The 26,526-nt window shown below is 55.6% G+C and overlaps 1 protein-coding gene across 2 annotated transcripts; it reads left to right on the top strand.

Moving 5' to 3' along the window:
* Positions 1-3,915: 3,915 nt before the first annotated feature.
* Positions 3,916-25,221, top strand: SLC2A1 (solute carrier family 2 member 1). 2 transcript variants are annotated; one of them, XM_027443192.2, is made up of 10 exons: positions 3,916-4,033; positions 12,481-12,573; positions 19,781-19,941; positions 20,717-20,957; positions 21,381-21,543; positions 21,628-21,815; positions 21,983-22,087; positions 22,268-22,369; positions 22,685-22,888; positions 23,309-25,221. In XM_027443192.2, exons 1-10 carry the CDS (start codon positions 4,016-4,018, stop codon positions 23,504-23,506), a joined length of 1,473 nt encoding a protein of 490 aa, XP_027298993.1. In that variant the 5' UTR covers positions 3,916-4,015; the 3' UTR covers positions 23,507-25,221. The 2 variants fall into 2 exon arrangements, with proteins under 2 accessions (XP_027298993.1, XP_005014547.2); XM_005014490.6 differs by lacking the exon at positions 3,916-4,033 and adding an exon at positions 4,521-4,668.
* The last annotated feature ends 1,305 nt before the right edge of the window (positions 25,222-26,526 follow it).

Here is a 26,526-nt window from a genome sequence, read left to right on the forward strand (position 1 = left end):
TAAACACATTGGAGGCCTAGGGAAACATTCGATCAAATTTGCCCTGAAGTGGATTAGCTCTGTCCCGCAGCGCGGCGGGAATGCTCTGATTCAGAGTTCAAGTGCCCTCGGCTTAATTCCTCTTCACTCGCTCCAGAAGCAAATTCGCTTTGGGGCTGATGAAAGGTGGCTCCGAGCAGCTGGGCACTGATTCCAGCCCCAGCTGCAGGAACGAAGCTCCCAAAGACATTTCCGTAGCCAGCTCCTCTCCCCCTCGCCCCTCCCGCAACTTTGGCCCCTCAGCCCCACGCTGGGAGCAGGGGGTGTCAGAAGCTTTCTCCTTCAGCTCCCGGGGGAACGGCTGCTCCCGGTGCTTTACCTCCCCGCAGTGGAAAGAGCTCTGCCTCCTGCTTCAGCTCCCTGCTTCGTCCTGCTCCTCCAGCCCCCCAGCACAGCATCGCTATGGGCCCCCCTCCAGCCACCCGATGCTGGCTGTAGCCCTGCCACCGCTTCAGCCAAAATAAGATATATAAAAGAAATAAAAAGCAAACCCAAGCCAGGTGAGCTGAAGCCTCCCAGCTGGGAGGGCACAGCTGGAGCAGCGGGATTTGTCTCCCCAGGGCGCTTGGGTTTTGGCTCGGGCGGGTGAGGGAGTGTTTTTTTAGGGAGCTAGGTGGGCGGCAATGCACAGGGTCCATGCTGCACCCAGCTCCATGGATTTTAAGGACGAGGGCGAGGAGCATTTCCATCCCTTCCCCTGCCTGCAGGACCAGTGCTTCTGGCTCCTCACTCCACAGTCACTCCATGTCAACGCCAACATCAATATCCCTTCAAAGCTGCCTCCCCCCCAGATTTCCCTTCGGAAATACTGATTTTACTGCCTAGACCCAAAAAACAGCCCCAGAAAGAGGTGGTCCCCACGTTGCATCCTGGCACTGCAGGGGGGTTTAACACTGCTCTGGGCCATTTGTCTCTTATTTTTGCTCAAGCAAACAGGGCAAGCCAAGACAGGGAAGGCTGGGACTGTGCAGAGGGAAAGGGGAAAGCACTTCAGTTTTTGGGCATCTGGGTGCCGGGACAGCTGTGTGTCCGGCAGCCCTGGGCCCCATCACATCGGTGCCAGCCATGGGCACCCTGGGGATGGGAGAGGTGGCAAGCGTGGGGGTGGTAGCACTGACGTGATACAGGGGAAAATAAAGACAGCAGACTTCCTCGTACGCCCGGAAATCAGATTTTTCCAGAGAATTCATGCCAGCTGTGCATGGAGTGGCAGTTTAGGGGCAGGAGGCACACGGGGAGACGCATGAGACCCAAAGCTCCAGCTTCGCCCCATCGGTGTGATTGCTGTGCCGGCGGCGCTGGCCAGGCTGGGACAAGCCAGCGAGAGGCAGAGGTTGCTCGAGCTGGCAGGGAAGGAGCCCGCTCGCCCGCGGCCCCGTGAGTCAGCGGTGGCCCAGCTTTGCACTTGGGCTCTGGAGCACTCGCAGCCGCCTGCCCGCTCGCCCAGCCCCAGCAAGGGTGCGATCCCCAGCGGCGCCGTGGCCGGCTGGCTGAGCGGGCACGTGCTCGCACGCTTTGCTGAATCAACCCTCGCCGAAACAGCCCCAACCCACTGGGTTTCTCCAGCCCAGCCAAGCAGCGAGGGCTCGGCTCCCTCCATGTGGGGGCACGGCAAGGCAGAGCCCCTCACCGCAGCCTCTGTCCCCAGCGCCAGCTGAAGCCCCCTGCTCAGAAGCCCCCCATTTGCCCTCTGATGAGCGATGGGACCCCCGCTCCCTGCACACACTGTAGTCCCCCAGCAAACCCAGCACCCTAGCACCTGCCAGAGCCGGGAGAACTCCCCCTGGCCGTGGGGATTTTATTTTTACCCTTTCTGCCCACCCACTCAAAGGAAAGGGACGGGCAAAATATCCCCTAAATCCCCCTGCAAGCCCTCGGGGAGCAGCTTATCAGCGCAGACGGAGATTATCGCCTCTGTGTTTCCAAGCCACCCTTTTCCCTTCCATCAGCACTCGCCCATTGTAGCGAATCCATCCCGGCTCCCAGCAGTACTTTCTTTTATTTTCTTTCTTTCTTTTTAGTTTTATTTATTTATTTATTTAACAAAATGCCAGTTCATCAAAAGCCCTTCCTCATGCACGGGAATTTTACGTTTCCCATTTGCAATGAGCAAAAAGGGGAAGGAGGGAAAAAAAAAAAAGAAAAGAAAAAGAAAAAAAAAAGAAAAAGAAAAAGAAAAGGTGAGTGGGGGAAGTCGTGGAGCCGCCAGAATTCGGATTTGCTGCTTTCCCTGCGTTGCTCAGCCTGAGTCGAGGACTCGCCCGAATGCCCAAATTCGGAACAAACCAGGAGGCTTTAAGAAAACAAAACTTGACTTTTTTCCGCACATCCCCCTCCCCCCCCCCCCCCCCTCCCGCCCCGGCACGACTTTTTGCACAATTCACGCTTCCTCGCTCCTTTACAAGGCAAAAAGAAACCGTCCGGAGGCTTTAGAGCGAGCCCCCCTCCCGACCCGGCGCTCACACCGCCGTGCCGGGCTGAGTCTAAGGGCTGGGAAGCAGCGACTTTCTGCTTTTATTTTACGAGCACAGCGCCGGCGGGAGGCTTCGGGGGCCGGGGCAGACAAAGCCCCCCCGCGGGACCCCCGCCGCCGCCGTGCACGGCCCAGCGCGGAGCCGGGCGGCGGGGTGGGATGGGGTGGGATGCGGTGGGATGGGATGGGAGGAGCTGGCGGACGTGCGCGCCGGCACATCCAGCCCCGAAACCCCTCCCCGGCCCCTTTCCCCCAAGATTTCCAGCTCGCCAAAGCCCCCTCCTGCACCAAAAGGGGCAGCGGGAGGCGGGGGGGAGCTGCGCTGCCGGCCCCGCACCGGGCGCACATCGTGGGGCGATGCTGCGGGAGGTCCCCACCCCGTCGGCTCTTAAAACGCATTTTTTAAAAATTAATTAATTAATTAATTTTTTAATGGAAAGACTGCAGTTTGGCAACTCGGGGCCAGGCCTGCCCGCACAGGAGAGGCTTCGACGCTGCTGGCCCCGCGGTGCCCTCGAGCTCCGGGGTTTGCTGGGGCGAGTTTTTTCCTCGCCCGGCTCCGCTCTGTGCAGCAGCACCCAGCCCTGCTGCACGCACCGAGGGCTTGCTCGCAGCCCCTTTCTTTGTCCGGTATTAGTATTCAAGCGCCATTCCCGGCGAGCCCAAGTTTATTCAGCAGCAGGACTGCCGGATTTTTGGGAAGGGAGCCCGGGCTGCGGCCAAGGGAGCGCGGGAGCCCCGGAGCCCCCCAGACCTTGCACGTAGCGAATGGGGTCGGTGCGAGGAGCTGCCCCGCTCCACGTGCAGCAGGAGGCCTCGTGTGGAAACTTGCACACACACAGAGCAGCGTGCACACACGTGCACGGCCAAAGAGACGCCGGCACACGCAGCTCTGCGCACACCCAGCTGCATGCAGCCGCGTGGAGAGGCGAGTCCGTGCAGATGCGCGCACACTCGTGTGCACCCACACGCGTGGATGTGCGTGCAGGGCTGCGCGTGCACCCGGATCCACCAACACATCCCCGTGCGCGTGCACGCGGCTTTAGGCACATCTTTCCACGGGCACCCCAAACGTGCGTGTGCCCCCTGTGGACGCTCCCCCCTGCACCCCCCCCATGTAACTTCCCATGCCCCCTCCCCACGCTCCCCCTATGCACCCCCCCGTGCACCCCCCATGCTCCCAGCACGCACAACCCCCCCGCACAGCCCTCCGTGTCCCCCCCCCCACGCACCCCCCCTCCCCCCAACCCCCCCCTCCCCAAGCCGCAGGGCCTCGCTCCCTCCCCCCCCATCCCCCTGCGCTCCCTCCCCGCTCCCCCCGCCCCGCTCACACCCCCGCCGGGCCCCCCCTAGAGGCTCCGCCCCCCCCCCGGTGCTGCCCAATGGACACCGCCCCCCCGCGCCCCGCCCCCCCGCTCTCTTAAGCCGCTCCAATGCCCCCGCGCCGGTTGCGCGCCACCGCTCCGCCGCCCCGCGCCTCGCTCCGCGCCGCCCGGCCCCGCCATGGAGACCGGCAGCAAGGTGAGCCCCCGGCACCGGGCACCGCACCGCCGGGGCTGATGTCCCCCCCCCCCCCGCCCGCCCCCGCTTCCTCCCGTGCCCCCGGAGCGGCGGCGCTGCCCCGGTGCAAGTTGGCGGGGCCGGTGCGCGGCCCCCGGCGGGCGGCTTGGCCCCGTTGCTGGCGGGGGGGGGGGGCGGTGATAAAGCCCGGGCGGTGCTCGGGATCCTGCCCCGGGCTTGGGCCGCGGGGGTTTGAAGCTGGCCGAGCTTAATTGCGTCAGATTTAATTGCATCGCTGCTCGCGGGGCCGGGCTGGCGCTGCGCTCCGCTCTGCCCCTTCCCCCGCTCCGCGTTTTGGGTCAAAACTAAAACGAAACGGGAAACCGAAAGGCGAGCCCCGAGCCGCAGCAGCTGATCCCAGCCCGAGCTGCCCGGAGAGCGCCTCGGAAAGGGGTTTGAGGAGGGGCGCAGCCGGGAAGGGCAAACCGAGGGGCGACCGAGCGCTGCCCCGGCTCAACCGGGGGGCTGGGGGCGCCCCGGGCGCTGGCCCCGTTCCGGGTGGGGGCTCCCAGCAGGTCCGGTGGCGTCGCAGCCGTGCCGAGCCCCGATTCTGCCGCGTTTTGCTGGAAATGGGGTCCCGGGAGCGTGGTCAGGGGGTGAGTGGAGGCAGCGGGTGCAGGGCAGCCCCCCAGGGTTTGGGTTGGGGCAGGGGAGGGCTTTAAACTGATGCAACTTCATGGGGCTGCGAGGCCCCGGGATGGGCTATCGGGCTGTAGGGTCGCTCATATCAGTGTGGGGGGGTCTGCGTGGGCAGAGCTGCCCGTCAGGCCTCTGCCGAGCCCCCCGTCACTGGGGCGTTACGCCAGCACGGCAGCCTTGCTGGGAAGGGAGCAGACTTGGCTCCTCGGCAGTGCGCTGTCCCGCATCATAAAAAGCCATCTTCCAGCCCAACTCTTGGTGGGACCCCAGGTGGCTTCTGGACTTTGTTAGTGATGGCTCCCAGCGATGTTCCTGCTCCGCCACAGGCAGCGAGAGCTGCGCTCGGCTCCCGGCTGCTTTCCGGGTCAGCCCCAGGCGGAGCGGGACTGGGGAGCTGTGCCCAGCCTTCCTCCTGGCCCCGGGTTTGGGGTGCCTTTTCGGAATAGTGTTTTTTTTTCCTTCAAGTAGGCTGTGCTGGACTGTTGGTGGAAGGCTTTTTGGGGGATTGCTGGGGGGAGGAGGGAGGTTGGCTCGTAGTGCAAGGTGCTGGGGACACAGCCGGGGGACGTGACGCCCAGGAGCACGTCAGAGCCAGCGGAGGGAGGCATCAGGAAAACTTGCTGCCTTCCTTAACAAAGAAATCCGAGGCACCGCCAGGCAAATCCAGCCCTCAGCTACAGAAATGGAGGCTTGTAGGGGCCAGAGACAAACTCGGTCTGGTTTTCTGTCTGTAACAGCGATCCCCGTTAGATCAACTCACGTTAGAAATGGTCTATTTTGGTTAAGTGAGTAATCAATCACAGGGCTAGCCTGCTGCTCCGTTATGGGCGATGCTTAAATCCCAAGTGCATGTTTCCAAAAGGGCCCGTCCCGTGGCAGCCAGGCACCTGGCAGCCCACCCCTGGGGGGACCAGGAGCCGTGAGCAGCGGTGGTGGGAGGGATGATGACCCCCGGGGCTGTGGCTCGGGACTTTGCATAAGAGAATATTTCCTGGGCTTGTTCGAAAGGCATTCCTGCGGTTGCAAAATTCAGAGGGATCTTGTTGATGTCCCCAGCTGACCTTTTTTTTTTTTTTTTAAAAAAAAAAAAAAAACAACAGTAAAAACATTAGGCTGATTTTCCCTTCCCCTTGCTATGAGCTTTCTCCCACATCGAGGCCCTTTGGTGGTGATAATCCCAGCACCCGCCTGATGCCAGAGCCCCACATGAGCCCGTGGTGATTGCGGTGGGGCTGGCGGCTGTGCCAGCCTCTCATGCCCTGCCTTGGCTGTGAAGAAACTCCCTCGGCCACCCCATCTGCAGGCACCGGTGCTGTGTCTGCTGTGTGGTGTTATTGGCAGGTTTACCGAGCGCTGGGCAGTGGCAGAATTTTTTTTCCTGGACTGAGAGCTAACACAAGCCCCGTGTTATCGCTGGGCTCTGGCTGCCTCCCTGGAGACTGCGCAGTGATGCAGCGGGGGCTAGGGCTGGTGGCACGGTCCCTTCCCCAGCAGGACATCGTTTCCACGAGGAGGGATACTGCTGGCATGTCCTTGGCATGGTGGCCAGCAGGCATGTGATGTTCTCCCTCTCTCCCAGTCCCCAAACTGGTCTGTGATGATGGGGGCGAAGGGGATTCTGCGCCTTGTGGGATGAGCCACTGTGTAGCCAAGGTGTAAGGAGAGGTCTCGGAGGGGTTGGGGCGTTCATTTTAGTTTGCTGGGAGTCTGCCTTTGCGTGCCATCCTAGCTTGCTTACGCCATGGCTGGGCGGGACGCTGTGCTCACGGGGCTGTCTGTTTTGTGATGCAAAGTTTATTTTCTGTCGTCTGCTGCCCCCACTCCAGCAGCCTGGTGGAAGCCTCTTGGGCAGTGGTTTTGTCACACGGAAAGCCTTTGCTGGAGACATCCTGTGGAGCCAGCAGGCTGCGAACCCTTACACCGAGTGACCTTGCTGGTGGCTGCGGGGTGGGGAGGATTACTCACATGAGTAAGGATTTGCTCCCTCAGACTTTGTTTTTCCAAAACACTAAGCGTGTGTTCAGGCTACATTCAGACATGCTGGTGGGTGCCCCCGCACACCCATGGAGTTTCATTGTCTGAGAGGCAGCCTGGCATTCAGAGAACCTCGCAGGGAGCGACAGACCCTGCTCCCCCCCCCGGGCAGCCTGCAGGCAGAGCCTGGTGCCTGCTATGGCAAGGCATGTTGCGGAGGGGTCACGTTTGCAGCAGGCTGCATGCCTTGTCTTTACAGGCTATTCTAAAAGTGGATTGTCCTGTAACTCCCTCCTGGGAATTTTTTTTTGAGATTATTCATTTCCTTGTTCCATTAGGCAGGCAGAGTTCCTAAATCCTTCCATGCTGGTGAAAAATGGGTAAAAAGTGAGGCAAGGGAGATGAGCAAAGGCAGTGGGGTCTGCTCGGGACTGAGCTGGTGTCCATCGTGCCACAGGTGCTGGTGAGTGTGGCAGCACCCAGGCGATGCTCCCTGGTACCCTCTGAGCGTCTTCACTTCCATATTCAGCAGCAAAGGAAGCAGGAAACAGTGAGCCAAACATCCTTCATGGCGAGCTCTTGCAGTATGCTGGAGTTAGGAGAGGGTATAGGTCTCCCTGTAGCTGGTACAACACGTCTGTTGTCTGTCTTCAGGCTTTGCGGGCCTTCATTTGGAAGTAGCTGCACAGGAGCAGGAGGGGGAAGTGCTTTTTCTGAACTCCAAACAAAGCTGCTGCTTTCGGTTAGGCTCCAAGTGAGGAGTTAACAAAACAGAACTTGCTGCATGGGTTTGCAAGAGTTTCCCATGAAAGATGGCTGCTAGAAACTAGCTTTTTTTTTTTTTTTTTTTTTTTTGGCGCTCCATCTTGAGCCTCTCCTTTAATGGCAAGGTTAAGGCTGAAATGCGGCTGGCCGAATGGCAGAGCAGGCTCGGCAGCGTGCTCAAATGCAGGCGCACGGCACTGAGCAGGCAGCACTGAGTCACAGCGGTCCCGGCTAGCTTTGCGCAGGGACGGTGGCCAAAAATGCCAAAAGCCTGTGCTGGAACTTTATTCCTTCATCTTGAAGCTGGTGGTATTTCTTAACAGAAAAACGGGGATTTCTGTCAAAGATTAAGCTTGCAAAAGTAGTGTTTTTCTTACTGATAGGCACCGCGGGGTGTATAAAACAGAAGGTAGGGTCTCCGAAGTATTTTTTGAACTTTTTGCAGTGCAGTCCAAAGCGTATGCTCAGAGCTGAAGACTTCCACTTCCTGAACGCACTCAAAGCGAGGCTCAGTGCCCTGTTTCCTTCTCCAGTACACCAATACAAAGCCTCTGTCCTCAGTTGTACTGATTGTTTTTTTTTTTTTTTTTTGATAGTAAAATCCCAAGCTTGTGCTGGAAAAAGCCCCTTGTGAAGAGCCAGTACTGCCTGTAATCTTCCTGGAGCAAAGTTCATGCTGAGGACTGGCCAGAGCACCTCATCCCTATCCTCAGCCGTCGCTGCTCCCTTTCATAAAAGCTAGCTGGGCAAACAGGCGTGTTGCAATGCGTGACTCACCTGCAATGTACAGCACACCCCTTCCTGCTCACCTGAAATGTGCAATACGTGGGGATCGATGACAGACATTCCTAGATGTGCAAACCGGTGCTTGCCGGCATGCTCCTGTGTGAGAAGGCTTTGTGTGGCTAAACAAGGCTGAAATTGCCACCCTTCAGATGGGGAAAACAAAAAACACAAGGCATTTCTAAGTGTTCAAGCACGGTTGTTTTTTGTATACGTTAATGGTGGTGTGCGTTGTAGCTGTGTGGAGCAAAGCCATCTGAGGCTGGTGTGGTTTGTGCTGAATAGCCGGAGAGCTGGAAGAAATTACAGCCCTGTGACACTGAGCTGTGCGTGCTGGATGGGGGAGCTTGGGGTTGGGGTTTTGGAGCATGGGGTGTATTTCTGTGCCTGCCACTTGTTTTTCACTAACTTTGGCAGCATTTCCTCAGCCTGCTGTCACCCTGCATTGCAGGTCTGGGCCACAAAGCTGCAGTGCTGGGATTTGTTGGGAGGGTTGAGATGCTTTAATTGTGAAAAGGCTTTTGGGCAGCAGCGCAGGGGAGAGCAGTGTCACCATAAAAATGGAAACCTGCCAGGTGTGTGGGGCCTCGCCACCGGCTTGTGGGGTCAGTGAGGTGCAGGAAACTGAAGTCCAAACTCCTGTGGCCAGTTTTGGGAACTGTGGCCCTGGGCTGGTCCTCGCTCTGAAGTTGGCATTTTCTTTCCAAGGTTTGTTAGACGTGCTAAACAAAAGCAAGTGCCAAAACCTCCCCAATTTCTTGTGAAGTGGAATTGTTGTGTTCAGGCCAATACTAATTAATGAACTTAATTAACGGGGCTGGCTTTATTTCCTGAGGCAGATCAGGGTCCTGTTGGATGCTCACTGGGAAGAGCAGCTAATTCCCTGTTAAAGTGGAGAAAGGCAGATTGGCAGGAGAGCCAAGACCAGCAAGCAGTAGCTACTGCTGCTGAATGCTTTGTATTTCAGCACATATCCCTTGGTGTGTTGTCTAGTCAGCTGTCACCATCACCATGTTGTGCTTAGGTGGGTCTAATTGACACCAGACCTCTGGAAATGTTGCTCTGCGGTGCCAGAGGAGCAAAGTGGGGCTGGAGGTAGCTGGGCAGGCTGCCACTGCCTCCAGGTCTGTGGTTTCACCATGCTCCCCAGCTATACTCCTACTTTTGGTCTTCCAGCTACAAACAAATGCTGGGAACCACTGGACAAGTGGCAAAACCTGCAGTAGGGGTCTCAGTGGCTGTGGGGAGCTCTAGCTCCCCAGGGAGTGATACACTTTTATGTGAGCTGCTGCTCACATAAGTTTTTTTTTCTTGGGAATCTTGCGTCCCATGCTCTGGATTTCTGCTTTGCAGGAAGGGCAGCATGCTCTGGCCAGGAGCACCTGGGAGTGTCGGGCTCTGTCCAAAAACCATGCCAGGGCCCAGCTGTGCTGCCTGAGCTGCCAGTACTTAATTGCAGGGGTGCAGGGAGCCTGGGAAGCCCCATGAAATGACCTTTGAAGGGTCTGGGAGCCAGAGGCTACTGTCCCTTTTAGAGGGCTAGATTTGTCTGGTTGGGCTGGATTCAGGTCAGCCAAAATGGTCTTGGAGTCTGTCTGTTTCTTCTTGGCTGATGGTCTCCAAGGGCCTGGATCCAGCACCAGAAAACCAGGGCAGGTCTTTGGGTGGGTGTTAGTCTGGATCTGGGCTGGCAGTACCCTTGTCAGCTGTCTGGTACTGGTGAAGCCTTGCACACTGAGCGTGCTGGGTGGCTGCTACCACTGCACTACATCATTTGTATTTTGGGGGACTCGCCCTCTGACCACTCACCATCTGTTTCTCTTGCTGTTGTCCTCCACTTGGGCCGAGGTTCACCTTCCAGGGGGCTGTGCTGGGCTCCCATCGCACGCCTCACCTCTGGGCCCCAGCACTGCTGCCTGCTGTTCATGCATCGAGTGAAATGCATGTGGGTCTCGCTTCAAAGACAGCCGCAACCAGACACCAGGACCTGACATCTGACAATTGCAACGTGGTTTTCCCTCTGCAGGAAAACAGAGGGGACAGGAAGCGAGGGGGCTGCACTGAGGGAAGAAAGGCCCTTTCAGGCAATCGGGCAGAGAAAAGGATCAGGAGGAGAGCTGCAGGGGCAGCTGTCAGGGCTGGGATGTGAATGGGAGAAGTGCAGCTGGGGAAATAAGTAGGTGGTCAGGTCAGGGAGATGGCGTGAGCCGTGTTGCCGGGGTTGGAGGCTGGTGGCAGCTGAGGAAGGAGAAGTGAGACTGTTGTATGCAGTTTCGGGCCCTTCCTTGCAGACTTGCTGCGTCACAGACTGGCCCATCCCAAAACGAGATGGCGTGTGCAGCAGGGCTCTTGTGCCAAATCAGGTGCCTGTGGCTGAGATTTTGGCTCTCCACAGCAAGGGAACAGTGCCTGGGATTTGGCAAAGAGTGCTCCTTGCTCCAGCGAGGCCTCCTGTCTGCTGCAGCAAGCATCGCAGCTGTGCGCGAGTGCTGAGCCCCAGAGAAGGGGCTTTAAGTTCACGTGAATGTCCCTAAGCTGATTAACTGAACCTGGGAACATCGAATCCCTGCTCTTGGGGCACTGTGGCTGGGCTGAGCAATGGGGAAATCTCCTGCCAGGGATAATTGGGCCATTGATGGAGGTGTCCAAGTGCTGGCCTGCCCTGACCTTGTTCAGAAACAAGTCTCCAATTGTTGCTGTAGCTTAAGCAGGAGAAAAGGGAGGTGGGCAAGTGCTTGCCAAATAGCCAAAGGCACTGAGGCGTTGGATAAATGCTGGGATTTTGCTTAGTAACTGTGAATTAGGCTCTGACACAAACCTTTGTTAGCAGTGGCTGAACCATGCCGTCCAGGCCATCTCCACGCTGGTGACGGGGATGGTGCTGCCCAGTGTGGCTGTGCTTCACCATGCTGACCCCCAAGCCTTTGGTGCTGGGGCTCGGCTGCCCCAGGATCACCTCTCTTCCCCTGCTGTTTTCTGTCCAAAGTCCAAGGTCACAGTCTGACGAGGTGCCTGGGCAGCAGAGCCTCACAACTTAGCCCAGCAGGAGCCGTGAGCACCCAGGTGCTTTGAGCAGATCTGAAGCATGGGTTCCTGCAACGTCCCTGAAAGTGGCCCCAGGAGCTGGGTGCCATGCACTGCGTGGTCAAACCAAACAGGGCCGGGTGCGGCAGGCAGCTGGGGATATCACCGGTGTGCTCGGCTATGTGGCTATCTCTGGCATGCTGTTGCTGCGACACCTTGGCTCTGAGCGCTTGGCGTGGGGGATGTGGCACATGCAGTGACCCCAATGTCTGGGACTGCTGTGGTATAAAGCCTCTGGCCTGAGTCAGGAGGCAAAAAAAAAATAATCCTGGGATCCCAAAAGTTTTGTGTTACTTAGCCCATGTGGATGTCAGGAAACCATGAAAGCAGGATGTCTCTTTTGTCCTGGGTTCTGTCCATTCATGCTTGCCTGACCCAGCTAGTCCGCTCTGGGGGGTGCCCAAGTGCTGGCTCAGTTTGGGTGAGCACAGGGCCCCCCAAGGGTGCTGCAGTTTCAGTTTTCTGAGTTTATGGTTTGGATTTATGAAGGGGGCCTGGGGCTGTGCATGTGGCTTTGATCAGAAGGAAGACCCCTTCCCTCTGGAGTTCTGGAGGGAGGCCTTTTTGGGGGTTGCTTGGCCCCCTCAGCACAGCCAGTCCCACATCTTGGCTGGGGGGCTCCCTGCAGCAGGTCTGTGGCACGTGGCCTCCTGAGCCTGCTGGGCTCAGTGTGGGCCAGGATTTGCAGCCTGTGGCTGCTTGAGTGGGTTTTGGACCCCCCAGTGTGTCTGCCCACTCCAGCAGTGTGTGGAGCCATCATGCTGGGGGGGCTTGCCCCACGGAGGCCAAGGGGGGTTGCTGAGGGCACAGCATAAGCCTTCGATGCTTCCCCTGGGAAGAAGACACGGGTGTGTAATCTGGCCATAGACGATCTCTGTGACGGAGGTGGTGTGAGCAGGGTGGCAGGGACAGACATCTGAGTCGCTTGACTTATAAAGTATGTAGTACCAGCGGTTCCTGGGGCTTTTGTGCTGCCTCATACTTAGCAGCTCCCCAAGGTGACCGGGGGTCCCGGAGGCGGGGGCAGATGGGGCAGGGTGATGAGGGTGGATGAGAAGGAGCTTGGTCTTGGGGGTAGGAGGGCTTGAGCGGGCTGGGGGTGCCTGAGTGGGGCAGAGCCTGGGACCCACACCTAACCTCTCTCCTTTTTCTCCTTCACGCAGATGACAGCTCGCCTGATGCTGGCTGTGGGAGGAGCAGTGCTGGGTTCCTTGCAGTTTGGCTACAACACTGGTGTCATCAATGCCCCACAAAAGGTGAGAGCGGAGCAGCAGCAGGACAGCACATGTGCTGATCCAGGCATGGCAGAGTGCACTGAGCAGTCTGTCTGTGGCAAAATGGGGGGGGGTTGCTCAAAGAGGCTCTTGCAAGCAAACACTTACTGACCACCTCGCCCCTCCACCATGAGCCTGGCTAAAATAGTACATCCTGCTAGGCAGCTTACTGCCTCTAATGGGATTTGTTAAGGAGCTATTTAGCTCTTGTGCTCCCAGGAGAATTAGTTTCCTCTTGCTTAGCATTTTGCTGGTGAATTCTGGGAATGCATGTGTGTGCTTCAAGAGGCTCTTGGGGTGGGATCTGTGTAACTTTTAACCTCAGCCTTAGCAAAGATTTCGAGGCTAATTGGGACCTTAGTCATCTCCCGGGCAGTGACCTCTCTGATGGGCAGCTGAAGAAGCTGGTTGTTCTCCCACATGAGGCTGAGAGCTGGAGCCCTGATGCGCAAGGCATGCCCTGAGAACTCCAGCACTTTCTCTGGTGTGGCTTTGCAGGGTGAGCGGTGGAGGAGTTTGGGATGTGAGCAGGCCTGGGAGTGCTCACCCACATGGCCTCACAGATCTAGATAACCACCCCAGTGGGCTGCCCTAGCAGGGAGGGGCAGATAATGATTGCCCCAGTGGAGGCAATGTGCAGGAGGCTGCAAAATACCGATGGTTTGGGGTTGCCAGAAATACCTGGCCTCCACCGCAAAGGAAGCAGGGTGCACCAGCCCCCCCCGCCATGCCTGCCGAGCCTTCACACCCATCTTCTTCCCTGCAGGACGGAGGCGGCATTGGCTCTGAGGGCCGGTTTCGGCTGTGGCAGGGAGGGTATCTGGCATTGCCTCTTGCCTGCGCCCTTTTGCCACAGTGCGGGGTACCTGGCAAGCTCGTTCATTCTTGACTCAGCAGGTGCCAGGCAGTGACAGCTGGGGAGATGGAAGGCAGGGCTGATCCTGCTCTGGGTGTGGAGAGCAATAACTCACCCGGCCTGGGTAACTGCTGTCCTTCTAGGCTGCAGCATGCTGTCCTCCCTCCCACTTCTGAGACAGGAGCCTCGTGTGGGGCAGAGCTGCAGGGGGCTGGGAGCAGTCCCTCTCCCAGCTGCTGGGGTGGCCAACAGGGGGGCTACCCAGGGGGCAGACATGGGGACTTGCTGTGGGATGTGGCAGCTGTCTCAAGGGGTGGGGGGCAGGATCCTTCCTGGGGTTTCAAAGGGAATCTGAAGACCACGGTTAGTTGGTGGTATAAAGGGTGAGGGTGTTGGAATACCCAGAGGAGCATTTATAATGAGGATCCCATGCAGGCATCAGAGACCAAACATCCCCAGGTAAGTGGGTGAGCAGGGACAGACAAGATGAAATGACATAGCTGTGTGTGAGGGGGAATGGACAGCAGTAGGTATTTGCTTTATTTTACTGCATCTAGCAGATACCAGGACCCTCCCATGATCAGGCACCTGGTGGGTACTTGGGAGTTCTGAAAAACTCGGGTTCCTCACAATTGCACAGCCTTTTGAAGTTTTACAGCCCTGGAAATGTTAGCTCAGAAATCCTGATTTGTGCTTGTTACATGCCCTGGGCAAAACTCAGCTGCCAGGGTAAGGTGTTGAAAGAAACTGGGCTCCAGCTGCTGCTTGGCTTGAAGGAACTGGCTGGTCCTGGGCTGCAGAGAGGCTTTGATGTTTTAACTCTATGGTACACAATCCCAAATAATTAAAAACACTTAGGCAGAATGTGCCACTACTGTTAATCTTATTACTGGTGGGATTGGCCAACAGGCTGCAAAATCTCCTGACATTGCCTGGGAGCACAAACACCAGTGTGTCACCTCAAGCACTGAAAAACTTGTGAAAGGGAAGACCCCATGCAAGTACTTCCCAAAACATGTCAGCATGGAGGGCTGAATCCTCCTGAGGGGAGCAGGGTGCTTAACTGAGGCTGCAGCAGTCTTCATGCTGCAGGATGCTGGGGGCCTGCACCTCCTGGCAAGCTCCTGTGGTGCCTGTGGAAGCCAGGCTCATGGGATGGTGCCATCTTTGCCTCTGCACTGGCTCTGCCATCAGCCTGGATGGCTCTGAATGTCCCCCCCCCCCAATGCTGGCAGCCACAGGGACTGCTCTGCTCCTGGGGAATGTCTGGTCCCCCTCTCCAGGAAGGGGGAGTTGTAGGAGGGCCTTGGAGGGTGCCACCACTCCAGCTGACTTGGTGTCAGTGCTTTGCCTGTGTGAACAAAGCCCCACGGCTCAAGCCTGTTCCTGCCCAGCCTTCTTGCTCCCATAGTGTTTGGGTGTAGAGTCAGGAGCACTGAAAGCACTCAAGAGTCAGAGCTCTGCAGCGTCTGCTGAGGGCATTGTGCTGTTCCTGCTCTGCTGGAAAACCCTGGCCTTCCCCTGCCAGATGTCGTCCCCAGGCACCAGCAGGACCCACCTGTGCTGATGGCTGTTACATTGGTCAGTGGTGAGGCTCTGGTGCAAAGCAGGGGTTGGGGAGAGGTGTTTGCCTCCTGCCCATCCCAGAGACAGGCAGTAGGAGCAGTGCATGCAGCGCAGTGAGCCAGGAAGGCACAGAAGTGTGCTGGGAAGTGGCTTTATGGTTTCTGCTCTCATTTCCCCATCCCCTGAGCTCTGTGTGGAGAAGCACTCCTGATGTGGCGCACTGTGCTCTGGGACCTTGGGGAGCAGATGCTGTGTAATTACTGCATTGCATCAGTGTTATACCTGCCTGACTCCAGTGCCTGGGATGAGGGCATGAGTCATTTCCTTACATCTCTTTTCCTTATGGCTGCAGGGACTTTTCTCCAGCCTGTCCAGCTGACCCATGGCAAAGGGAGATGTGAGTCTCCTTGAGGTGGGCAGGGACCACATCTGAACTGCCCTAATGGTCTTTTCTTGGGGGCAGGCACCAGGTGTGATGTGAGGAGAGGCACATGGATGGGTTTTTGGCAAGGAACAGATCTTTCCCCAAAGTGTGTTTCCAGGTGCCTCTGTGTCTTAGAGAGCCTGGTGAAAGCTGTCCAGCTGTGTCCTAAAACCCTGGGAGCTCTGGTTCATATGGACCCACAGCAAACAAAGCTCACTGTGATGCCTGTTTCCCCTTGTGCTTTCTTAGTGTTAAGGCCCTGGGCTCAGCCCCGAGATGGGCTGTGTTTTGGGGGCAAGTCTCCTTGTAAGCTGCATTGTGCTTGGGGTGCAGAAGTGATGGGGAAAGTGGTTTGAGGTGCCTACTTACTACAGGAAAGCCCCACTCTGTACCAGGGGAACAAGACAGCAGTGCACAGTGAGGCAGGAGGAAATCTGTAGTGGGCAGCAGAATGTTCTGGGTGTGGGAATTAAACCCTTGCAGCTGCAGGCTTTGTGTCCCTACTGAATCTGAGTTCTGAACTTTCCCTGTGGGAAGCAGGGCATGGGATGGGGTGCATCAGGCCCTTGGCTTTGGCAGTGTGCATCCAGCAATGCTTGCGCACACCAGCACCCTGCAGCCAGCTGCCTTACACACACACAGGAAAAAAAAGCTAAGAAAGCCTCCTTTCTTGCACTGAGGGCTGAACGCCGGTTTTGTGGTCCTCTTAATATAGTTCTCCCTGCTCGGCGCTGCTGAAACAGCTGCTTGTTCCTTGTGGGGCGTCTGTAGACATGATGTGGGGAGGAGATGGCCTGAAACTGTGTGAGGGCTGGTGGAAATACTCAGCCCAAATTAAATGGGGATGAGGGAGGGGAAGGCAGGAGGGACAGAGAGCCTTTGGGAAGCATAGCTCTTCTTTCTTTCCACCCTTCACGCTTTAAGCTCACAAGGGTTTTTCATCCCTGTATGGCAATCAGGTCACAGTGGGATTCTTCATAGATCATTTTTGCACAAGGAGAAGGGCTTGCAGGAGGGTTTGCTTGTTGTTTTTTTTTTTTTTTTGAGCTGGGGGAGCCTTCATGGTGCTGAGATGAGCAGCAAACCCATAGCCCAGAGGAAGCTGGGCCCTGGCTGCGCGTTTCAGCCAGCCCTGGGACACCAGCTGGCACTTGGATGATTTTCCTTGAGGGGAGAAAGATGGAGGCCTCTGGGGAAGGCAGGGAGGGATCTTGTGCACCACAGTTTGGGCTGTGTGCTATACCCTCAGGGGAGGCAGAGAAGTTCTTGGGGATTTTGGACCTGCACCTTCCCTTGCTGCTTGGCCTGAGCCAAGCCCCCCTGGCAGGTACCACCTGATGGAGAGGCTTCACTCCTCAGGGCTCGGTGCTGGAGAGCACGGCCAGAAGCCTTCTTCCTCCCTCACTGCCACGTTTTGGAGGGTGGCTGTGCCCAGGGGCCTCGCAGCTGCCCATGCTGGCAGGGTGGGCGATGGAGCTGCTCCAACTCACCCAGGGGAATTTTGGGGTCTTCCCAGTGGGGTCAGGGTGCATACTCTCCTCGAGGGAGCGATGGCACCTGCACTCAGATCCCGTGGGAGAAAGAGGTGATGGTTTCCAAACGGCCTCTTGCAGTCCTGCTGTTCCTCATTCCCAGGAGGCAATAAAACAATGAATCAGGGCTGCTGCTGCTAACAGTTTCACTTGCGTGTCCTAGTGGGGATCCGCTGCAACCTGATAGTGCTTTGTGTGTGGAGCTGCATCCCATGTCCCATTGCTGCCCCTATTTTTAGCCTACATCATGCTGGTGTGTTCATTATATAAATTGTTAAATAACTGCAGCCAGTAAATTCCTGGTAGAGAAGACGGGGTTATTACCTTCTCTGCCCAGCCTGATACTTTAAACACTGTTTCCCTTTAACCCAGCATCTATCTCCCAAACACAATTTTCAAGTGTTTCCCTAATTGGGACTTTAGGTATCAGGCTCTTGATCTGGGAAGAAAAATCAAAAGCTTGAAAATTGAAGCCTGCTTCTTGCTTTGTGTGCATCTCTGAGTCCTTGGCATGGGGTGTTTAAGGTGGTGGGCTTTTCTGACAGGCAATCCTGTATGCTCGAAATAATTACAATTGCTTGTTTTGGTGACTTTAGGAAAAGAGGGAGGGGGTGAGGACAGGACACATAAGCATCAAAACATCTAGGCAAAGCAGGACCGGGTGACCTGGAGGCAGATAAATGAAATTACTTAAGCCTTGTGAAATCCTTTAATTTGGGGGGTTCGTGAAAGGAACAATTTAAAAAGAAGAAAAATCCCACCACCATTATTGAAATCTACAGTGAGGTACATAGTACAGATTGTATTTCTTGTGCTTTCTCTGTCACGGGTTCTCATTCATAGTTAAAGTGATGGAAAAACTAAACTAAGACTGATTGTGCAGATGCTTTCTGAGGCTCGTAACGCTGCTTGCAGGAATGAAGGCTTGCTTCCCATTTGGGAGCTGAGTGTGTGTGCAGACATTTGAAGCTTCAGGATCCATGATTTTGTCTAAGAGCAGCTTCTCTTGCTTGCATGAAGTCTTTCCTCCTTGCAGACAGGGTTGCTCCTCTCTTAGAAGGGACGGTGTAAGTGCATTGCTGAGACCCATGTGTATTTCTTTTGGGCATGGGTGAGCCTTATTCTGTGAAGGGGCTGTCCATGGCCCTTAGGTAACTTGATTGAAGCTCTTTGCCAGTTGACTGGTGTTTCTTTAAGAATATATATTAAAAAAAAATGTTATTCTGCTAAGAAAGTAATTAAAAATGTGCACCTGTCTTGGCTGTCAGCAGCTACTACTAAATTAAAGCCCTAGCAACACATCAGTAGGGAAAAGGGGGTTGTTTTTTAAACTGGGGTCTTTGTTTAGGAGGACTCAAGCTGTGCTCTGGCACAAGTATTGCAGAAATACACTAGAAACAAGCACAAGGAGCTGTGCAGGGGGATGAAAACTGAACTCATCCACCTCCAGCTGCACAGACAATGTTGCTTTTATCTCCATCTTCCTCCTCCCCATGTGTAGCTTCTCCTCTTGGGATGGAGACCAGAGCTGCCTCCTGCAGCCTGCTCAGCCCCTTGCCACTGCTCCCTGGGCCCTGTGGTGGTGGCCAAGGAGGAGCCCGACCTTCCTGCAGCAGAGCAGCCGCTTCAGAGGCTTTTTGGCAGTGCTGAGCGTAGCAGGGCAAGCCCAGAACCTGTCTGGCTGCATTTTCCCTGTGCATCCCTTTGGGTTTCCTCCCAGATCTGAGCCCTGCTATCAGCTTGCTGCCAGCCTGCAGCTGGGTGGCTCCCATCTAGTGGAAAGCAACGAGTACTGGGTTTAATGGGAGCGTGCCTGCAAACCAGGGCTTGTTCAGTGACACATTGTCTTGTGACGGGGAAGAGATGGGCCAAGCCTTGTGACTGAGGCTTGTGGGCCAAGGCAGGGGTGATGGGGAGCTGCCTGCAGGCTGTGGGTGGCTGGGCTGAGGCAGAGGAATTTGTGGCACCTGTGATGCAGATGAAATCTTAAGCAGCAGGAGTGGAGGAGGACATGCCCAGCCTTAGCAGATGGGTGTGTGGTTAATAGCAGGGGGAGTCCCCCTCTGCTTTGAAGGGTGCTTGGCTCTGCTCTTGTGCCAGCCTGGGTCTCAGTGCTGGAGGTGCTCTGCTGCCAGCCCATCCTGGCCTTGAGTTGCTTGGACTGCAGTGGCCGCACCAAAGTCATGGTGGGATCACGGTGGCCTGCAGAGAGGAATTAGGGCTGTGATGAGGCGAGGAGCCTCATTCCCCACCAAAACTGGGAAGAGGAATGTCAGCCATTGGCCTGGGGTGCTGTGTTTGGTCCAGACTGTGTGAGCAGCAGTGTGTGGCTGCCGTCACCATGTTCTGCTGGGGCTGATGCCGGGTGGCTGGGGCTGGAGGCCGCAGGTGAGCTTGGTGTTCATACCACTTCCAAAGCAGGCCTGGGCCTACCTTCACACCCCAGGCCGGGTGAACCCTGCCCTGCAGCACGAGGGAGAAGGGCTGGTCCTGTGATGAGCCTGGATCCAGGCAAACCTGTGTTGGGGTGTGCCGCAGCCTTCCTGTGCCAGCATGGCTTGTGGCAGTGGTGCTGGGGACGAGGTCTGCTGAGGACTGTGTTGTGGCACCCAGCGTCACGGTGGGGACGCCAACAGGGCCATGAGCAGAGCCACAGGCTGGTCTTCTTGAAACGGGGAGCATTATAGGTGCCTGTGTGACTAGGACAGGGTGCTATCACTGAAGTGCCTAGCTCTGTGCAGATGTAGGCGAACCTCTTCTCATGAATGAGAGAAAGTCTTACCCTGTGGTTTCATTTCTTCCCCCTTGCAGGTGATTGAAGACTTTTACAACCGCACCTGGTTATACCGATATGATGAGCCCATCAGCCCTGGCACCCTCACCACGCTGTGGTCCCTCTCTGTTGCCATCTTCTCTGTCGGAGGCATGATTGGATCCTTTTCTGTGGGACTCTTTGTCAACCGCTTTGGCCGGTGAGCACCGAGTGTGTGGGACCTGTGCTGACCCCTCCCTCCCTCCCTCCCTCCCTCCCAGGGCCCTGCTGCCTCATCCCCTGTCCTCTCAAACCCACACCCACCCTCTGTGCTGCATGGACAGAGCTGCAGCCTTGCTTTAGTCACGGCAGTTTTCTCCTCTGAGAGCTCTACCACTTCCTCTGGCAGTGGGAACTGGTGGAGGCGGGACTGGCTCTGGTTCGTGCCTTGCCCATGAGACCATTCTTCCATCCTCAGTAGCTTGTTACTGCTCGTGCTGGGAGCTGGCACATCTTCCTTTCCCTGCCTTCTCCAAGGCTTGGCCTGCTGTGGAGCTGAGCCCTTCGTGTGAACCAAATTTGTATAGTCTGTCTCATAATACTGTCCCATAATCGCTTCCCTGTTGGCCTTTTCAGAGCCCGCTGATTCAGATCAGCTTGTGTCAAAGCCGTGTTGTATTCTGGTCTTTAGGGCAGCATCTGTTTAACTGTCTTGCTGTCACAGGGGGGCATTGGTCTCCTCCTTGCTAGCACCTCTGTTTCTGAGCTGTGTGCAGTGATGTGCTTGCACTGCCTCACAGAATGTGGAAGCAGACTGAGCCCTGTGTGGTGCTTATGCTTCAGCCTTGGATGCTTTTCTGCATGGGAAATGGCTTTGGACACCTCCCTCAGGCAAAGAGTTGGCATTTGGTTTCATGCAGTTAAACAGTGCCTACTGATACCCCCTTTGGCCTGACACCCGTGGTCCTCACTGCCCTCCTTCCTTGCCTCCTCAGGCGCAACTCCATGCTGATGTCTAACGTGCTCGCCTTCCTGGCCGCTGTCCTCATGGGCTTCTCCAAGATGGCTTTCTCCTTTGAGATGCTCATTCTCGGCCGCTTCATCATTGGCCTGTACTCCGGCCTCACCACCGGCTTCGTGCCCATGTATGTGGGTGAGGTGTCACCGACGGCACTGCGGGGTGCACTGGGGACCTTCCACCAGCTTGGCATCGTCTTGGGCATTCTCATTGCACAAGTAAGTGCTGTCCAGGTGGTCTGTCTATCCATGCTGGGCCACACTGCTGTTTCTGCACAGTCAGCCAGGGTTTATTCCATGTTGCTGAAGCTGCTCTGGGCCTTGGAATACAGTGGTCCAGGAGCATTGCTTGTGCTGTGGCTCTGCACTTCCACTCAGAAGGAGCCAGGGACAGGGCTAGGGCTCAGCGGGCATAAGGGTGCTGTGAGATCTAGGGTTTGGATAGGCAGCATTGGGACACAATGTCTGTGGGCCACCTGGATGCAGCATGGGGCTCTGCCCCTCTGATAAGTGCGCTGTGAGGCTTGGGCATCCTCAAGTGCCCCAAGAAGGGGAGCGCTGGATCCAGCTTGCATCAAGCTGGGTTAAAGGAGAAGGGGAGGCTCTGTAGCACTCACATGACTCAACCTCTCTTGTCCTCAGGTGTTTGGTTTGGACTTGATCATGGGAAACGACTCACTCTGGCCACTGCTCCTGGGGTTCATCTTTGTCCCTGCACTGCTGCAGTGTGCCATCCTGCCCTTTGCCCCCGAGAGCCCTCGCTTTTTGCTGATCAACCGCAATGAAGAAAACAAAGCCAAGAGTGGTGAGTGACCCATGTCCCCAGATTCATCCTGCTATGCGTGGGGCTCTCAGCCACTCCTGACCCAGCCTCCCTGCCTCCCCTCAGTCCTCAAGAAGCTCCGGGGCACAACAGATGTCAGCAGCGACCTCCAGGAGATGAAGGAGGAGAGCCGGCAAATGATGAGAGAGAAGAAGGTCACCATAATGGAGCTCTTCCGTTCCCCCATGTATCGCCAGCCCATCCTCATTGCAATTGTGCTGCAGCTGTCCCAGCAGCTCTCGGGGATCAATGCGGTGAGTTTAGGGCAGGGCTGGCAGGTCAAGTACCACATGTAACTTGTTCCACCTGGGCCCAAAAGCTTGGTCTGTGTTGGCTTCATGTCTCCATTGCCTGTGGATCAGTACCAGCCCCAAGCTGAGACCTGACCCCTTTCCTCATGGCGCTTCCCTTCTGTTTGTAGGTTTTCTACTACTCCACCAGCATCTTTGAGAAGTCAGGTGTGGAGCAGCCTGTCTATGCCACCATTGGCTCTGGGGTGGTGAACACAGCTTTTACAGTAGTTTCGGTGAGTTTTAGCCTGCTGTGGCTGTCCCACCAGCAACCACTGTGTTAATGCAGGGTTGGGCTGGTGGGCTCAGGGGCAAGCATGTAACATGCTCCCCAGGGAAGGTGGGTGCAGGGGAAATAGGAGTGCTTCTCCCTGGGCAGGGATTGTGCTGACAAACACATCTCCCCCATCTGACAGCTCTTCGTGGTGGAGCGAGCTGGACGTAGGACCCTTCACCTCATCGGCCTGGCGGGGATGGCAGGGTGTGCAGTGCTCATGACCATTGCTCTGACGCTGCTGGTGAGTGATGGGGGCTGAAGGGCACCTCCAGGTGGGTGGGCTGGGAGGGGGCACTGCATGCTGCTCCTCACTTGGTAGCTTGTTGGGAGGTATGGTGGGGGAGCAGGACATCCTCCTCCCAGGGGTGACTGCAGAGTGGTCCCCTCTGCCCAGATTGCTCGTGGGGTCCCAGGAAACCCTGTCTCCAATCTAGAGAAACCTCACGGCTTCTGCCAGCATCAGGCTTGCCTGCAGTCTTGTTTGTGCTGGCCAGATGCTTTGTCCATCCCCACTGAAGGGCACTCACTAACCTTTTCTCTCACCCTCTTGGACTAGGACCAAATGCCCTGGATGTCCTACCTCAGCATCGTTGCCATCTTTGGGTTTGTGGCCTTCTTTGAGATTGGTCCAGGCCCCATCCCCTGGTTTATCGTGGCAGAACTGTTCAGCCAAGGCCCTCGCCCTGCTGCCTTTGCTGTTGCTGGGCTGTCTAATTGGACCTCGAACTTCATTGTGGGCATGGGATTCCAGTACATCGCGGTAATCATCTCCTTCTGCTCTCTGGGGGGAGTGGGTCTGGGGGGGTGTGCAGGCAGCCTTACATTGCGCCAGCTGGATTATGTGATTAGAAGAGATTTTGAGTCCTAAAACCTGTATTGAGAACAGGAGTTGGGTTTGCTTTGAGCTTGGCTTGGGAAATGCACCTTGGGAAGAGGCTTGGGGACAGGACTTGGGGAGCTAGACATATCCTAGAGCATGCTGGATTTATTTTTGAAGCAGCAGGTAGGGGCAGGACAGTCACTAGCTGAGAAGCCCCTTGGCTGGGGGGGTCGGGCACAGGCTGTGGTGCACTGCTTTGCACTTGGAACTGGTGAGCAGCTGTGCTCTGGCAGCTCCTGCAGAGCCTCTGGTCTTTGGCTCCGTTTGTACACTCACCACTTTGGTGTCTCCCCTTTTCAGCAACTCTGCGGCTCCTATGTCTTCATCATCTTCACAGTGCTGCTAGTCCTCTTCTTCATCTTCACCTACTTCAAGGTGCCAGAGACAAAAGGCCGGACCTTCGATGAGATAGCCTCTGGCTTCCGTCAGGGAGGCGCAAGCCAGAGCGACAAGACCCCGGATGAGTTTCACAGCTTGGGTGCCGATTCCCAGGTCTAACCAGCCCGTGGCACATCCCGTCTCCTCCGAGCCTCCCAACTTCTCTCCTGAGTGTTTTTAATGCTTGTACAGAAACCAGGAAGGAGGGAGCGGGGGGTCTGGCTCTTCTGCATACGCTCCTTCTCCAGACTCCCCCACTGGCCGCCTGGTTCATCAGTGACAGACTGACATATTTTTGCTAGGAACAATTTTAGCTGGTTTCATGTCCAGGATTTCAAAGCTGATAGATGCAGAAGCAATGACTAATATTTTAAAACCAACCAAGCAGCGTCCTCCAGCCTCCATGAGCAGGAGGGTGGCTCCCTTTTTAATGAAGTGATAGGTTATTTAATGAGAAATCACAAAGTAGAAGGTTTTTAAAGCTGGAAACTTTTTAACATTCTAATCATAGAAAAAACATGTAATTTGACTAAGTCTAAAATAACAAATTTATTTTTTAAAAAATAATTTTTTAAAACAGTAAGATTTCAACCCCCTGTGGGTTCGTGGATGGGGATTCCCTGCCCTCCGGGAATGCCTTGGGGCAGCACTGAGGATGGAGAGGTCTGCGGGTGCAGTCCTGCTCCTCTGTGGGTGCCGGGCTTGAGTGTTTCCCAATGAGGAGGTTGGAAAGGTCACTAGTACTGTAGCAGGTTGCAGAGCACCATCTCCCTTTGCAGTCTCCAGCAGCAGCTCCTCAACTTTCCAAGCAGAGGGCTCTGTTTCTGGCTGTGCATACTTCCTTGCCTGGATTTCAGCTGTTCTCTTGCTGGCTGTGTGCTCAGGTGGGCTGAGATGGGAGGGGAGAGGGGTCTCTTAATTTAATCTTGGCAATATTTGCCTGATTGGTCAACTGTGACACGAAGCGTCGGCAGATGGGAGAGGGGAGAATGCGGCAGAGCAAACCAGTAGCCCTGGCCTTCCCTAGCACGATGGCATCCCTGCCAAGTTGAAGCCCTGTGTTCACAGGAGCGGCCGGCGGTCCCACACTACATCCAGCAAACCTGCCCAGCACTACCACATCAAGTCCCGGACTCACCGAAATTCATCACATGGATACAAACATTTCCTGCTCTGTGTATAGACTGGAAGATATTTATATTATATATATTTTTGTTCAATGGTGTTAATAGCAGACATTAAGTTATAGTGTTTCTGATTGACAAGCAAAAAGTACTGTAAATATTCTTGGAGTATATTCACATTGTATAATGTATACAAAAGGTACAGATAAAAGGTATAGTTTCTATAGCAACTGTAAGGAAAGCTTGTACATGGTTAGGATGACTTTTGTATAGTTAATTACCTGCACTGTAGTTGTATCTATTGCACTGAATTTTAGTCTTTAGTATATTAAAAATAAGAAATACCCTTCTTTTAAAACAAAACTTAAAAAAAACAAAAACACAAAAACAACAAAAAAAAAGAAAAACACAAAAAGCAGCCCTTCTCCCCTGAGTGCAACTGTTGTAGGAGCTACTGGCACAGGCAGTTATTTAATAGTGTTTTTTTATTTATTTGTCTGTTTTGGAAGTGACTATAATAACCACACCTGAAAGTAAACAAAAGGAAGTAAAAAAAAAAACATCTGACAGAACTCATCACACAGCTGTGCAGCATACCAGAAACTGTGCACTTCTTTCTTTTTTTTTCCCCCAACAGATGCATAAAAATAAGTGCCAAGAGAAAGGCGTGTGGTGTGCTAACAATAAATGAGAATGTATGGAGCGACCCAACCTCCTGTGTGTTGTGCTTTTTTTTTTTTGCTGGTGACTTATGGGCAGTGGATCAAACCCTTACCTGGGCCTTTCCCTGTGGCTCTTGGTCATCTTTGGACATGTGTTTGTGGTCACAGAGCATTTTTCTGTGCTACCCCCTGCTCCAGGGGTAGCAGTTGATGGGGAGCAGTGCAACCCCCATAGCACTCCCCAGAACGGTGCTATTACCATCCCAGCTGTGGCCCAAGATAAGGGTTTCTGGCTGTGTTCACCAGTGCCCAGATCTGGGCTGGCTGTGCCCCAACTCCATTTTTCCTCCCTGCAGCACCTTGTGGTGGGGCTGGAAAGGGGGAAGTCACACTGCTGGAGCCAGCGGGAAGGCAGGATGGGGAAATTTGGTGTCTGCACTGGTTTGGAGATGGGCACAGCTGATGGATGCAGGCCTTGTTCTGGGAGTGTTGCTTACAGCACCTTTTGTAGTTTCAGGTTCACTGGGATAGGCAGTGGCTGTGCCTGTCCTGCTCCCAGACCAATTCGTTCCGGACTGGAGCAGTCTGTGCAGCCAAGGCCTCACGGGGCAAGGCAGGGTGTGCGATGGGCTGAATTCCACTTTTACCACTTGGCAAAAAGTGAACAGCACAGGGACAGCCGGGCAGCTTTTGGGAACTGCAGAAGACCCCAGCTGGGCTGTGGGGCTGTGGTTTTGGCTGACGCAAGCCAGCAGAGCCTGGTTGCTCACAGGCATCGTGTGCTGCCTACCTACAGTCAGGCCCAGGCTGCCTTCAGCCCAGGAGCTCTGTTTTGGGCCCTGCCAGCTGCCAAGCAAGAGCTCCTGCCAATGAGCTCCTTAATGGGATTGCCTCAGCACAGGTGCAGATTAGCAGGGCTCCTCCAGCACGCACAAAACTTTCCCTCAAAGGAAACCAATGTTCTTGGTTACAAAAGGTCTGTGCCGAGCAGTGCCATGCTCCTGGGTGTGTTGTTGCCACTTCCTGGTACTGCTGAGCTGCCTTCAGACATCGCCAAGCCGCCGCATGGGCCCATGGAGGAGCCTTACCAGGGCCATCCCTGGGATTTAACTGCCCCAAGCCCCATCTGGAACCCCCGGAGCTGCACTTTGTGCTGTGGAGGTGCCACCTCTGCCCCCATCTGCAGCTCTGCGGGTGGGCACCTGACACGATCCATCCCCTGAGGGCTGTCGCTGGACCCCACAGCTGCCCCTGGCCCAGTCGGCTGCTCTGGGAGCTTCTGGGGCTGGGATCTGCGTCGGGACAGCACGTTCCTGCGGCTCTGCTGCGAGCACCTAAGACAGGGAGGAATGGC

Source organism: Anas platyrhynchos, chromosome 22 (assembly GCF_047663525.1).
Source record: "Anas platyrhynchos isolate ZD024472 breed Pekin duck chromosome 22, IASCAAS_PekinDuck_T2T, whole genome shotgun sequence".
Taxonomy (NCBI): Eukaryota; Metazoa; Chordata; class Aves; order Anseriformes; family Anatidae; genus Anas; species Anas platyrhynchos.

Excerpts from the sequence above, each read along its gene's own strand:
- SLC2A1 (XM_005014490.6), top strand. The coding sequence starts at position 4,642 with ATGGGGTCCCGGGAGCGTGGTCAGGGG. Across the intron at positions 4,669-12,480 it reads CCCGGGAGCGTGGTCAGGGG|ATGACAGCTCGCCTGATGCT; the intron begins GTGAGTGGAGGC and ends TCCTTCACGCAG. Across the intron at positions 22,889-23,308 it reads TGGGATTCCAGTACATCGCG|CAACTCTGCGGCTCCTATGT; the intron begins GTAATCATCTCC and ends TCCCCTTTTCAG.